At 40.1% G+C, this 15,508-nt stretch overlaps 1 protein-coding gene across 2 annotated transcripts; it reads left to right on the top strand.

Annotated features, from left to right (window-relative positions):
* The first annotated feature begins 18 nt into the window (after positions 1-18).
* LOC139935812 (uncharacterized) lies at positions 19-15,203 on the top strand. 2 transcript variants are annotated; one of them, XM_071930418.1, is made up of 11 exons: positions 19-161; positions 801-1,026; positions 1,909-2,139; positions 3,634-8,239; positions 8,904-9,119; positions 9,922-10,094; positions 11,267-11,408; positions 11,942-12,252; positions 12,832-12,934; positions 13,496-13,653; positions 14,101-15,203. In XM_071930418.1, the coding sequence occupies exons 2-11, from the start codon at positions 868-870 to the stop codon at positions 14,149-14,151; spliced, it is 6,150 nt and encodes a 2,049-aa protein (XP_071786519.1). In that variant the 5' UTR covers positions 19-161; positions 801-867; the 3' UTR covers positions 14,152-15,203. The 2 variants fall into 2 exon arrangements, with proteins under 2 accessions (XP_071786519.1, XP_071786511.1); XM_071930410.1 differs by having other exon boundaries at positions 9,919-10,094.
* The last annotated feature ends 305 nt before the right edge of the window (positions 15,204-15,508 follow it).

Below are 15,508 nucleotides of genomic sequence, written 5' to 3'. Positions count from 1 at the left end.
CTTAGCGGCCATATTTAAATAGACTTTTCGTGCAAAGTTTAGTTCAATTCGTTCGAAAGTAGACGAAGCTCCCGCAGAAAAAGAGGGAAAAACGAACTGTCACTGTGTCATGATGATAGATGATGGAAAGGTCCAACGAATTGATAGAGATGAAACAAATGGTAAAGGTTTTTGAACCTTGAATGATTGTAAAAGTGGTGGCAGGAACAGGATCTGGAAATATCGACAGATTTTATTTGAATTTTTTTGATTCCTGATTAAAATAAAACATTATAAAGTCTTAATGTTCTATCAAGGTGTTGTTTTTGTCGTGTGCTGCTTCGGCCAATTTGTACAATGTATGCTTTGATTTTACTATTTCATTTTTTTAATTTTCTATTTTGCTTTGTAAAAAAATGTTCTTTTCTCTTAAGAAATTTGTGTTAAACACTTACTTACTTGACTTACTTGACTTACTTGAATCCACCGACGCCATCACACAACTGGGGAGGAGACGGTGGTTCTGGTTACTGGGGCAGACAGCTTAGAAAAGCTTATGTAGAGCCCCCCGACGTTCTTTAGGAATTTATCCACATGTCCCTTGAAAATGTTCACACTTGAAGCTTCAATTGCCCGATGACTGAAGTCTCTTCTTAACCATGTTAACTAAATTTCTAGTTGCAATAACGTAACCATCCTCCCGACAGACGCAAGGCTGGAGGGAGCAGGGTAACGTTATTTCGCAATTACTATTTTTCCAGCCAGGGATGACTTATATTGTAATTTTGTTCAAATTGCCTTTTCCTTCTTTTATATTTCAGAACAAGTTCATTTAGAATGAACTTTACAGTTACACCAAACGACCGAACCATATTCTGAGATGATATCATGATCCGTTTATTGCCACCAGAGGTGCAGTCTTGCCTTCGCTCTGGTATCGCCACTCCGAGTATTGCCCAGTGTGTAGAGGAGCTAGTACTCAACAGTGTAGACGCAGGAGCAACCTGCGTTGCCATCCGTGTTGATGTGCCCAACTTCAAAATACAGGTTTGACCTATTATGAGCCTTTTTACAGATGGATTGCGCTTGACGCCATTGACCACCATGTTTGATGAAACGCCCACACATGAAAGGCTATCATTGGCTGAGGGTTGTGCGCAGTCGTACTTGTGGGCACTTTTCCATTGTTTATCTTCAAATATGGCGGTCTATGAAGCTTTGTGCAATGTATCTCTTATAAATCTAACTGTCATATTCACGTTGTACGCAATCTCTTCTCTGACTTATGACATACAAAGTATATTATTGTTCATACATTTAAGACAAATGAGATCAATCAAAAACAGTAAACTTAGATGTTAAACTGGGTCAGGAAATTTGTTCTTATTTTGACTCTGGTCTTGTAAATAAAATTCTGGTTCTGTAAAAGTTTTGAGCGCCAAGCCCTGTGGTCTTGTGGTTTTTTATTTTTTTATTTTTTTATTTTTTTAATGCAAGTTCGCCCAAAACAAGGCTAAAAGCCACTCTAGGTAAAGGGCTACAAGGAAGTAAACATAGAAATGCAGAAATATAGTGGAGCTGAAGGTAGGAATTGATATTCCTCTTAAAAGATGGCAGATCATCTATAGGATGAAGGGAAACACGCACTAGGCAACAAGTTCCCCTCCATACTTAAGCTCTGAGACACATTGATGGATTCTTTGTTTTCAGATACTAAATACTTTTTTTAAATTTGGGTACAATTTTTATATAAATGCTCTCCTTAGGAAAGAATCATTCTGATTTGAGTGATCAATATTTCATTTTTTTTTATATTCGAAAGCAATTAAAAAGTCGATTGGAAATAATTTTATTTACAAATTTGTGTTACTAGTGTTCTTCATAAGGAGTAAACATTTCCCATAACCACTGAATACATTCTGTAAACAGGTCGTAGACAACGGAAAAGGAGTTAACGAAGATGAACTTGCCCTTGTCGGTCGACGCTATGCCACGAGCAAGTGCCATAAGCTGGCAGACCTGGAGCATTTGGAATACTTTGGATACAGAGGAGAGGCTCTAGCTAGCATTGTTGACATTGCTAGAGTGCTTGAGATTGTCAGCAGGGCCAAGGAGTCTGATGTCACCATGTCAAAGCTTTTCCAGTCCGGCAAGTCTGAGGTAATCTTAAACACATCTCATCAGTATTCTGAAGAAAAAAATTGTGCCCACTTGCTGTATTATTTTTCAGAATGTTGTTGGAGTTTCTTGATACAAATTTGTTTTCTTTTAAAAATATTGTTACCACAATGAAACCCTGACTTGATAACAAAAGATGATAAATCGATTTGTTGTTGCTGTGTAATTCTTAGAACATTGGCCATGAGCAATGGCTGAAAATCTGCTATGGTATGCTGGGATCTTGGAAGTAGGCCTGGGCGAATTATTTGAATATCCAGTTAATGGCGAATAGGTTTTCCTATCTGTAACCGCGAATGCCTTTTTTTTTCTTAACCGGATATCCGCATAGGGCGCAAATACCTATTTACAAACCGGATAATTCTGTAATTACAACCGAGTAACCGGATATTCTTTATAACCGAATATCCGCGGTTGTCGGGCGACAACTGGTATGAATGTTTTGTCTGAATCCTTATGAAACTTCTATTAAGACAGCATAAAACAGCATAAATTAAGTATTTAACTATGCTCACCTCCGTGAAGAGTTAAAACAATGACATTTCTGACGTAATTTGTTCAAAGATTACAAAAGTTTTCCGTCACGTAGAGTCAATCACGATCAAAAGAAAAAGCAAATCGCCATCTTTAAATTAGATCTGGTCATTTTTATGAATGAACCGAGTGACACTGTCTAAAACTAATATCAATCCGCCCATAAGATCTCATTTGCAAACGAACAGCGCCCTCTAGCGGCAAAAAAGAAAAGAAAAAAAAAGAAGATTTTTTTTAAATTTTAAATAGCGCCCTCTAGCGGCGAAAAAAACTATTCGAATATCCGGTTAATTTCGGATAGTTGGCCAGCGGTATCCGAATAACAAAATTTCACTATTCACCCAGCACTACTTGGAAGGCCCAGACCTATCTCCCATTGAGGCTAATATAATGACAACAAAATGGTGGCAGCCTGGCATTTTTGTTTTTCACATTTTTACAACAATAGGACCAAGGTCTGGAATCTGGGGTAAAACAATAACCCCAAGAAAGGGGTTTTACATGTACAAGGCATGCTAACTAGAACCTGTTTTTGTATGGGTGAAACCCAGCAGATCATGGTAGGTGCCTGTCTGTGCATGCTACGCACTGGAAAGTCCGGGTGGATACAAACCTCAGCCGTCCAGCTGTCAGCAAAATACTTGGAAATTCCAAAGTTGTTCCAGGCATTCAAAATTCAAAATGTCATTTTATCAAGAAGGTGGCACATATTGGGGTCCAATGTCATCGTTTAGTTTACTGCAGAATTCAGTGCTTGTGGCGTGCTGTAGAGGACATAATTCTTTTAGTCGTAAGTGCATACTCTCCTGGTTAGCAGAGCCATGATATTTGGTCCTGGATAAAGCTTAACTTCAATAATGTGTATTGATTGGGAATTATTGTTCACAGACTTAAATTATTGGGCATGTTGAAAATTCTAGTTGTTGATCTGTTTCCCTTCAGGTATTTGAGGCATCAAAGAAGAGGCCAAGCATTGGGACCACTGTTACCGTCCATGGTGTGTTTTATAATATGCCTGTCAGGAGGAAGATGATATCACATACTCTAGACTATGAGCGGGTCTGTCGCCGTATCGAAGGTCTTGCATTGATCCATCCAGACATCTCATTCTCACTACGTGATGACAGCTCAGGAACCAAATCCATCCAGACACACATTGCATCATCCACTGTGGCCACATTTCGCTTTCTCTTCGGGCAGAGCAAAGCAAAATGTCTCAAGCAGGTAATCCATCAAGAAGGTGGGGTTAGTATCTCAGGGCATATCGGAACAGACGGTCATCCAAATAAGAGTCTACAGTTCATTTATGTTAACAACCGCCTGGTGTTGAAGACGAGGCTTCACAAAGCCATCAACCATCTCTTGAGGAAGTCGCTGATCGCTCACTACAGGCCTCGGTTTGGAGATAAAAAAAGCTCAGCCGATTCCACCACAGTCCTTGAGTTATCAAACAGCCCAGGCAGGGCCGCAGATCTTTACGGTGTTTTTGTTCTGAATGTAAGATGCCCCGTCAGTGAGTACGACATCTGCCTTGAGCCATCTAAAACACTGGTCGAGTTCAGAGATTGGAGTGTAGTGTTGGGGTGTGTCCAAAAGCTCGTAGACCAGTTCCTGACTCAAGAAAACCTCACGATGAAACAGGAAAAGGAACACTCAGAAAGCAGTCCATGTAATCTCCTTACACTTGAGGACGGATCAAGTCAAGAAGATGAGGAGGTGTCTCCAAGCGACAAAGACAGAATGGATACTAACCTTACCTCAATGCTGTCCCAGAAGTATGGGCGAGGTATAAATGCTGCTTCATGCAGCAGCACGTTGCAATCACTCACAGTCAGAAGACCACTGAATAAACAGAAAAACAATATCAGTATCTCTACAGAAGTCATCTCGCTGGTCTCTAACAGCTCCTTGCCAGAAGTCGCAAGAAGTTCCTCAGAGTTTACCTCCCCAGTCTGTTTTGGCTCCTCAGCAGATGTGAGCTCCCCAGTTGGTGTTAGAATTTCCCCAACCTCCTTGATGGTGGAGGCAAGCAGCAGTCCACTAACTGGGGAGAACGATACTTCCAATCAGCCAAGGAAAGTACAACAGACATCACCAACAATGATTAGTGATGTTAGTTCCTTTGAATCTGAGACAGAACATCCAGGCAGAGAATGTAACACAAACGACAAGAAACTTGTTGACTCCATTATCCAGGAACCAAATATTGATTTGGATGGAAGTGTCGACAAAGAGAAGTTCACTGAGCAAAGTGAGAAACAATTAAATGGTCAGAATGAGGTGTACAACCAGCATCTGGGTAGCAATAAATTCCATGTAAAAACGGTTTCACACTTGTCATCTGGAGAGAAGGGTCTCCTTCAAGAGCCTGTATCAGATGTTGAAGAAAGCTCATCGAAAGTCTTCAATGCCAGTCACTCTGAAACAAGTGAGAAATTGACATCAGAATTGGACTATGAGAAAGTAAACAACATGTGCGCCCCTGTTATGGATGGACCTGATATAAGTTCAACTGAACTCCATCATGTTGAAAGTCAGTCGTCTACTCCAGAACAAAACGGCATTTTGTTTGAGGTACAAGGTATCACAGACAAGAATGAAAAATCTCCCAAAGTGATAGTTGAAGAAGTAACACCTGATTATGGTGTTGCCATCAACTCATTGGAGAGTAATATATCAAGTGAATCCTGTTCATATGAAAACAACAAAGTAGATGAGCAGAGCAGTGATACAACAGTTACATTACAAGAGCATCTTAGAGAAAATATCTCAAACTCAGCAATCACATCAGACACAAGGACAGTGATAGATCTGGTTAATTGTGATCAGTTTACAACCCCCAATGTAGAAATTCCGGACTCCTTAACATATTCTGGTCACTCAAACCAGAAGGAATTCATTTTGGACATGTCCAGTTTCGGGTTGGATACTTCATCTTTTGATTCTGATGGAGGGAGCAACACATCAGATGCATGTGTCCTCATTGAGAAGGGTGAGCCACCGTTAGTTCAGACAACAAAGCCATCACCTGGTATTGCAGTAAAAGGATCATCACCAAATCCTTGTGAAGTTTATGGCACGAGTTTGAGAGACAAAGCCAAGTGTCATCTCAAAACCCTCCGAACTTCCAAGCCTGATGATTCCCGAAAACAAAATCATCTTAAAGACGGTGCATTTTCATCTTCACCATCAAGGTGTCGGGATTCGTTCAGAAGTTCCTTACAGATATTCAGGAGGATATTTAGAGCCGAGCCTGATGGCAAAGAGGTTGTTCAACACTCAATCTCAGAGCTACTGAAGGGGAAAGATGTTGAGGCGACAAGAAGGTTCCATCTGAGGAATACAGGCAGGCAGAAGCAATCCTCTCATTTCACTACCACCTCCCCTGTGATGCTAAAGAGGCGATTTCCTCCTGGTGACATGATGCTGGGAAATAACACTTCCGATGAGAAGTCAATCAATGATTGTCTGAAGAAAAGGCAGATGTCCGTGCCCAACAAGAAAAATGAACCTGCAGAGTCCGTCTTGGAACCTCTCAAAAGCACTGAAATGAGAAACATTAAAGAGAATTGTAGTCCACAGACAGAATCTAAAAAGATATCAGCTAAAAATACCTTTGATGTGCATGTCTCGACTGAGAATAAAGGAAGCAACAGTGAACAACACTCCAGAGTTACAGTCACAAACAAACCAAATCTGAAACGGTTAAGGCAGATACACATGGCCTCGGAAAAAAAATCAGCCAGTGAAGCAATAGTAGACACTTTTGCACCGAGGAAGAGACAAGCAACTACATCAACAGGAACCATAGCCTTGGAGAACCTGAGGCAGGAACGAACCATGGACAAGAGAGATGCACCGTTGACAAAGAGGTTCATGACATCAGACAGATTTCTGCAAACTTTCCAAAGGGTCTTCCCAACAGTTGGTACTAAAGCAAAACATTTGACGTCAGAGCAAGAAATTTCTCATGAGGCACAGATGCCACAAGGTGTTTATCATATTCAACAGTCCTTCCAGGCAACTGGAATCAAAATCAATGCTACTCATCTTCAGTCAGAACCAGAAACGTCTACCATCCGAAGCCTTCCACAAGCTGCTCTAAATGTTCAAATGCCGCACTCATTTGTTGTTAAGGAACAGCAGGAAACAAACAAGCAATGTGATGAAATGAGTCCTGATACGGATACTGAACAAGTATGTGGCTTACCTTCTCGTACAGGACAAACTGGACAGAAGGAAAGCCCCAAATTTGGAATAACTCACCTCAACTTAAAAACTAACAAATGCAGAATTGAGTCTCAAGTCCAGAGTGAAATTGGAGAAGAGGCAAAAATTGTGGAAGACCGAATCAAAGAGGATAACTTTCAAATACAAGGAGAAAGCCAAAGAAAGGTTCATGAACTGCATGATAAAGAGCCCGAAAGACAAACTGATCTAACTTACGATGACGCCGTAAATGAGCCTTTCTCTCAGAGGTTGGGGACAGAGAGCATGTTTTGCAGCCAATCATCTGAAGAAATATCACAAAGCTTTTCAAGAGGTGAACAACATTCCCAATCTGTTATCCTGTGCGATACAAAGACCTTTAAACTGAGGAGAGAACAACTGTCCGGTTTGCCAACCATTTTAAGATCTTCCGTCCCTTCCGACCTGAATGCCTACTGCAGTGAACCAACTGAAATAGAGTACATTGGATGTAACATCAATTTGGATAAAGATGATCCGTTGCCTTCGGAAATTGAAACTACTGAAGCGTCAAACTTGGATTTGGAGAGCAGGTCTTATCCCTTCCTTCTACCTAACTTACAAGACTTAGAAGCAACATTTACTGCTAACCAGCATGAAAACACAGAGGTAGAAGTTACACTTGAAGTCGGCAGAAAATGTGATACGGGCTTTGTCCCATTTCTCGATACCCAGTCTCTGATTAATTCTGAGTCTCTCACAGAGGGAGGAAATATGAAGACAGAATTGTTTCTTTTGAATCAAAGCCAGCGAGACAAAGATCTACATCAAGCAAGTAACCCAACGTTACCTGATATGCACCAAGTGGACAGTCAGCAACATGGCAGCAGTGAAACCTCACCAACAAGTCGCACATCAGACTTTGAAATAAATCAACTAGAACACCAACAAAAAGCCACAAGAGATGGGTCAACGGAAGATAATGTTGACTCCCAACCTGCAGAGAGTGCTACAAACTTGACCGTTCAGAGTGATCACAAACTAAAGCACCAGGAAGACTTGCTGCAAGTGAATCAAACTCAACAAGAAGACAATTTGAAGAAAGTGTCTGACTTGGGATGTTGTGACGATCAACAGACCCAGCAGATCCCCCAGGGAGACAGCGCTGACTCCGAGTCCATTGTTGACAAAAGGTGGGTGGTTCAGTACGACCAGAAGCTGAAACGGCAGGTCTACATCAATTTGAAGACTGGTAACTGCAGTTATGAGAACCCAGCGTCGAGGAAAGACGGACTCTTGGGAGATGCATTAACTGACGAAGGAAATGGGATTGATGGAAATTCAGTCATCATTCAAACAGGTAAGAAATTTGAATTTTTTAGTTGACCATTAATTATGAAATTGTTTGCACCGCTGCACCCTCTTTCATAATAGAAGTTTTCCCAGTATGAAGAGTGATGTAGGTTTACTTTTCACTGCACACTAAATGCATGCAACTAATATTCAACTGTCTTTACACAAACTTAACTGCTGTAAATCTAATGGCCTATATTTTGTGCTGACCATTTTATGTTCAATGTGGGGCATGGTGGTACCCTCCCCCCTTTGATAAGGGGGTACTTTTGTACAAGAGTAAAATAGTGTATTCTATAGTATGGGATTATTGGCCGTGGTTGAGGGCTGCCCATAAAAGTTGTTTTTGTAACATACTTTATGTGATCCATCATATGCAGGAAATAGCCAACCTGTAAATATTTAAGCTCAATTGGTCTTTAAAGTCACAAGAAAATAGTGAACACCCCAATTTATATAATGTTTCCAAATGTTGGGCTTTGAACTTGTAAGATCAAAGCTAAACTAGAGCATTTCAAGCAAAATATTTCAAGGGAGGGATCCATCATTACCATTAGAGTTATGTGTAGATACATGAAAATTGATTTTTTTTTTTTAATGTAATACCAAAAACACCCTGATATCCGAGGAAAATCTTGAGATTTCACAATCTTTTAACTTACGTCATTCAGGTAGGAAGAAGTCCCATCTCCATCGAGTCCACTCACTGTGTGCTGAGCCTTTCCTAGCTACGTTACCAAAGCCTGATAATCTCATCGATGAGTCAACTAGTATCCTGTCTCCCTCATCTCATTCTGCACTCATTCAAATGGTAGATGAACACATGGACCAGCAGGGTGGTGACATTGCTTCAAAGTGGAGAGGAGATGGTCCGAGCAAGCAAACAGGTACGGCAGAGTGCGAATCAGAATCTGAATCAGAACCTGAGTGTGGGTTTGAGTTCCGGTTGTGACCTTTGTGACCTTTAGCAAGACACTTAACCATGATTACTTTTTTTCCTGGGACGTAAAGCTGTTGGTCCTGTGTGCTTTGTAATGTGCGAAAAAGAACCCAGTTTCTCTTACTGTTAAGAGAAGGGGTTTGCCGCGCAGTTTCTGGCAGGGGCTGCTGAGTGCATCGCACCACCTTGTAACCCTTTATAAGGTGCTACAGAAGTCAGTCTCATAATTTCTAAAAACGTCATGGACACAATTGGTAATTACTCAAAATAATTATTAGCATAAAAACCTTAATTGGTAACAAGTAATGGGGAGAGGTTGATAGTATGAAACATTGTGAGAAACGGCTCCCTCTGTAGTTTTCGAGAAAGAAGTAATTTTCCACGAATTCGATTTCAAGACCTCGGATTTAGAGTTTGAGGTCTCGAAATCAAGCATCTAAAAGCACACGATTTCGTGTGACAAGGGTGTTTTTTCTTTCATTATTATCTCGCAACTTCGACGGCCGATTGAGCTCAAATTTTCACAGGTTTGTTATTTTAAGAATATGTTGAGATACACCAAGTGAGAACACTGGTGTTTAAACAATTTCTCTCCCTATTTCCAGCACCTTAAGCACCTTATTGGTGGTCATGTGCACAAAATGAATTTAATCTGATTGTTTGAAGTTTTTACTTATTTCGATCATTTTGAAAAATGTCTTATTTACTGTCACCTCGTTTGAATCTTCTCTGATTTCTTTTTCCAGCAGACGTGGGACGGACAGTGGACGACTTAATTGCCAACTGGACCAATCCGATGTTTGCTACTGTGGAGTCTGGTATCCTGGATGCGCAATGCTCAAATATCCCTCATAGCTCCATCAGGGCACAGTCTACCATCCACCCATACAGATTCACCAAGGCAATGTTTCAGGACATCAAGGTAAACATAATCGTTGGTGAACTTCAAGTGCTCTCAATGTGAACAGAATCAATGAACTTCATGTGTTTCAAAATTTTTACTGAAATGTAGGGTCATAGATCGGTAAAAACTCCAGAAATTAATGACTATTAAAACGTATCCCCGTTGCAAATTTAACATCTATTATATCGTTGCGGTACCCGCTGCCAAAACATAGGATTCGAAACTGCCTCTAGCTACCGGGCTATCTCGGTAGTCTAGTTGGTAAGACACTGCTCTAGAATTGCAAGGGTCGTGGGTTCGAATCCCACCCGAGTAATATGCCTGTGATGTTTTTTCACAGGACTCGGGAAAGTAAAATACAAAATGACTATAAAAACTTACTTGGTGAGAAGTAGCGCTGCAGCTGTTGATAATATAAACTATTTTGAGAAAGAAATCTGGTTTTAACAACTTCACCCACAAACATTTGAATCTGAGCTGTGATTCTTGTATGAAATGTTTCTCATATCTCTGAGAAATTGGTGGCCATTTGTGAGTACTGCGGCCAGAGATGCAGTTGGTACCCGCTGTCGTTGGATTCCATATTCTTGTGACAATACTGCGACAGTTTTCATTGCCTCGGCAAGTAGACACTACTCAGCTGAAACTTTTGCATGTTACTTTTCTTGTATCTTTCTTTTTATTTTGCCTGTAAATCAGCATTACATTGAACCTGCTTTTAAATGCCTTTACTTGCATCCAAGGGTCTCTTACTCTCGTAACTTGGAAGGTTATCAAGACGGCTGACCTAGATCCTTGAAGAATGTGCTTTTGGGACCCACTCAATTTGCCATCAATTTAGGATTCCCTTCCGACCTCTAAAGATTATACTTGGTTAACCTTTGTCTCTAAAGGGCATTACACAAACCAATGGTCATTGTGGGTGCGTACGATTAGCTTCCCCGGGTCGACCCTGATAAGTTTGAATAGCTTTGACGTCATTCCAGGGGCTCATCCTGGTCAGCCCCAAGTGCCCTGCTTGTGGAACGGGTCACTTGGGGCTGGCACGAGGTGCATGACGTCACAACGAGAGGGCAAGTGATCAATCGATTAGCTCTTGCCAGGGGCTCACCTGAATGAGCACCGCGGGGTCGACACAGGGAAGCTAATTGAACGCACCCTGTATTTGTCTCTTTCTCTGACTCCACTAGGTACTTGGACAAGTGGACAATAAGTTTATTGCTTGTACGATCAACACGAATGATAAGAACAAATCTGCAGAACCAAACTTGATATTACTGATTGACCAGCATGCTGCACATGAAAGAGTTCGCCTTGAACAACTCACAGCAGGTAAGTTGTACTTTCGTCAACACTCAATCCGGGGGAATATAATTATACTAGTGTCCATCTCAAACTCGCCAAGAATTGAAAGTACTAATCCAAACACTTCTGTGTTTGTCTGCCTCATAAATCTTTGTTCCCCTTCATGTTGATTTTTTAAAAAGTGGTGTCCTCATTGGTTTTGTACATGTTAGTGAGTAAGGTCGTCCTCATCACTCTGTCAAAACACTTAGAAGTTTTGTTCAAGTCGCCTGTTAAAATCTAGCACTTCAAAGTGCTTTGATATTGATCCTGGGCGAGGAACACTGGTTCCCTGGGCCTACAGAGCACATATAAGCCGGCCCTTGGTGGGTGTACGTTGGCACAAATTCATAAAGCACTAAGCCTCACCATGAGCTAGCCAAATGATTAATCTTAGTTACTGAACGAATTGTGTCAAACAAAAGTGTCATGATACTAAACACAATGAAAACTGATCCAAATATTACCTTTATCTCATTGTGAAACACCCTTAATTTGGTAACTTTTATTTGGACTTCAAGATGTTTTTGAAGATCTATCACGTGATGAAGAGGATGATGACACAACAGTAGAGCAACGGCCATTGATGAAATCATCGAGTGTCATGCCTCCCATCTCTATGACCTTCTCCCGGAAGCAGCTGAGGCTTCTTGGAGTGTTTGGCAAGAACCTTCAGAGGCTGGGCATCAACTACCGCATCATGGATGAAGATGAAGATGGTGAGACGGAGGAAGGCAGAATCGAGATCACCAGACTCCCGTCATGTCTGCTGGAGAGAGAAGCTGCGGAACTCAAGAGAGGGCGACAGTCGGTTGCAGTATCAATGGTGGAGGTACAGCTTATATATATGTATAAACAAACAAATTTGAAATGTTTGAGGAGACAACTTCAATAGCATTATCTAATACATTTACTCACAAAAATGTCTTGGAATGGTGCACATGATCGCTGTTAGGGTTTTGCAGCATAATTTTGTTTCTTCTACAGATATTTTCATGGTAAATGTGGCACTAGTGTGTCCAACCTGGTACGTACTATCTGGATGTTTAAGTGTGAAACCAGGCTTTCACCCGTACACTCTTGCTTTGTGTAGATGTAGAGCAAAGAGCCATTTCCAGTAGCTCTATTTCGAGTACTGTATCCCTTTGGAACTCCTTTTCCGCGTGCATGTTTAAATCAATCCTACAGTCTAGACTATTGTAAGAGGAATATAAATTCTACCTTTATCTCCCTTTAGTTCTTTTCATCTTTATTTTTAACGTGTTGTGATCCTTTATCATGGAATGGCTTTAAGCCTTCGTTTGGGCCAAGTAGCAATTAAAAAACCAACGAGTGACTTTTGGCTTTGTTTGGGGCCAAGTTGTATTAATAAAAGCCCAAAATATAACTGTATAGTTTGTTCGTCTTACAGACACTCCTCATGGAGCATCTTGAGCTGTTACATCAGACGTCTGGAGCAAGTGCCATCCTACCAAAGACTATAACCAGAGTTCTTAACTCGCAGGCGTGCCATGGTGAGTTAAAATAATCTTATCAAGATCCAAAGGTTGCAGCAAAGCTGGTTTTAAGTCCCTACCTGACTGCAGGGATTTCCCCTAAAATAATTCTCTGGGGTTTGTCCTCCAACATCTTAAAATGAAACTTTATTCTTTATCTTCTCTCCATGGGGTCCTTGGCTGTATAGTTATTAAGTTCACTTTTCGGAGAGTCCTGGGCTTCACACCCAGAATTAATAAACAAAACCTGCCCTGTGTGATAGTCACATGGCTAACATTCTCGGCCCTCTTGTCTTGTCTGTCTGTCTGTAAATGTTTTTTGTCTTTTGTGTCCGTTTTCTGTCTTGTCCTGAATGGCGTCCCCAAATCAAGCAAACCCTTACCGGAGATTGCCACCATGTCACCTACTCTGCCCTATTCCTACTATTGTTTAGTATCATTAGACTATTCTGTTTTAATGTAAATCATAATTTTCTATAATACTTGCGCACATATTTTGTGAAATTGAAATAAATGTGGTTGAATTGAACTGAATTGAATTGACATACCTTAAAACCATTGCTTTGCTTCATTTCAAAGGTGCCATCAAGTTTGGTGATGACTTGAGTTACCATGAATGTTTATCTCTAATTGGTCAACTGTCTACCTGTGATTTGCCATTCCAGTGTGCCCACGGGAGACCTTCACTGGTACCCTTGTTTGATATGAAACTACTGGCTTCTAAGCTACAGGATGAGGTTTGTCATAGTTTTTTTATATTTTTAAATTTTACTCCTTGAAAACTTGCAAAGTAGATTGAAGGAAACACCCCAAATCACACATGCAGAGTATCAGTGTTATCTTAGTAAATGTCATGACCCTCTCGGTTCTCAGTCAATGTCAAGGTCATTATGGCTAAAACAAAGGAAACGCTGTCTGAGCGATAACTCAAGAAGGAGAAGGCATATCCAACCTTGGTGTGTGGAGTGGATGAGGGATCTTCCAAAGAATATTATGTTTGGATTGTAATGTTGTCATTGTAATTGTCTTTGGACATGTATGTAATTGTCAGTTTTTTGTATAGGTATTTTGTATTGTATTCTTGTAGGTGCCTAGAGCATTCTAAGAGTGAGCATGTGTGCATTAAAAGTTTTGTCATTGTTATTTTTAACACCTTGCCATGTGCTGTTCTATTTTCAAAACAGGTTGCGGAATGCAAGCCCAGATTAAAGCGCCTTCGAGCTGTATCCAGTTAATCAAGAGTGACCAGAAGAGAGCTGTATCCAGTTAGTCAAGATAACCTTCAGCAGTGCAAACCAATCCAGGACAAGTTATTTTCATGTACCTTTGCTCTCGGCCATAACCAGGACTCATTTGGCATAAATGCGTAGTTTACAGGCTTTAACTCGTCATTGGTCAGATGCCTTTTGGTGTAAAAAAAGAAATCAACACTGGGCGAATTTACATCCCAGTAATGGTGGAAAACACAGATTACAGAATATCAAACTGAAAAACACCAAACACAAAACAATACTTTACAAATAAGACAATAAGCCAAAGGCACATGCCCATATGAATAGGTCTAGTTTTAAAAGCCATTCTTTTGCAAGTTTGATTTGTGTAATGACTTGCTCAGTCAGCTTAGTCACAAGTGACTGTTACATTTGAATTCCTCAGCCTTCTTGAGATAGTTCAGGCTATGTCAAATGGTTTAGGGCAAGCTTTTGTATAGGAACCTCACTCAGAATTGTGTATGGGTACTCGCTTTCTCTTATGTGACTATAAGCAATGGGCAACAATGAGACATAGCAACTGTTTTTATATTCTGTTGAATTCAGAGCAAGTCATTTCACTAGACAATGCAAATCTAACACACAAAAAACACAAATGGCTTATCATGAAGAGTCTTTTTTACTAGACATGCAAATTTAGGCTAACTAGCAAATGTCTTATTTTGAAGGGTCTTGCCAGTAAACACATCATATCACTGATAAAGCGCTTTGAAACGCCTGTGGGAAGTGCTATACAAATGTTATTTAGTATTATTATTACTGTTGTGATTTAAGTTTGATTAAAATAGCATAGTTGATTTTATATAAAGATTTAAACATTTCTTTTCAATTATTTGATTATAAGCAATTGAGAAGTATTCATTTAAATAGTTTGTCAGTTTTGGCTTTAAACAATAGAAACTTACAAAACAGATAGCTTTTGGGTAATGTTTTTGGGCCATTACTACTCTTTTTAAGCAAATTAATAATTTATTCATGCTTGTTTGTAATTTATATTTCAACAAAGAGAACTATATATTATTGTGCAATAAATAATGTTAACATGTTTCTGAAATAAATATTTTGTTTGTGTTTTTTTAATTTGTATTTTATTTTATTTTATTTTTTATATTTATGTATTTATTTATTTAGAGACAAAATGGGCAGACATTTTTGATAAAAAAAAATTATGTATGTTGGGCAGAACCGGCCCAATGCCCCACACCTATTCATATTCGTGGAGGTACAAAAAAGAGTGTAGTCTCTGTGACAAGATGACTTGCAAAAAACACACCCTTCTCGATGATGTGCACCTCTCCCCTCCCACCCCACACCTCATGTG

The sequence above is a fragment of the Asterias amurensis genome, chromosome 1 (assembly GCF_032118995.1).
Source record: "Asterias amurensis chromosome 1, ASM3211899v1".
Lineage (NCBI taxonomy): Eukaryota > Metazoa > Echinodermata > Asteroidea > Forcipulatida > Asteriidae > Asterias > Asterias amurensis.
Note: the sequence above shows the minus strand (reverse complement) of the source record. Positions and strands in the feature narration are given on the sequence as shown.

Excerpts from the sequence above, each read along its gene's own strand:
- LOC139935812 (XM_071930410.1), top strand. The coding sequence starts at position 868 with ATGATCCGTTTATTGCCACCAGAGGTGCAGTCTTGCCTTCGCTCTGGT. Across the intron at positions 11,409-11,941 it reads CCTTGAACAACTCACAGCAG|ATGTTTTTGAAGATCTATCA; the intron begins GTAAGTTGTACT and ends TTGGACTTCAAG. Across the intron at positions 13,654-14,100 it reads CTTCTAAGCTACAGGATGAG|GTTGCGGAATGCAAGCCCAG; the intron begins GTTTGTCATAGT and ends TTTTCAAAACAG.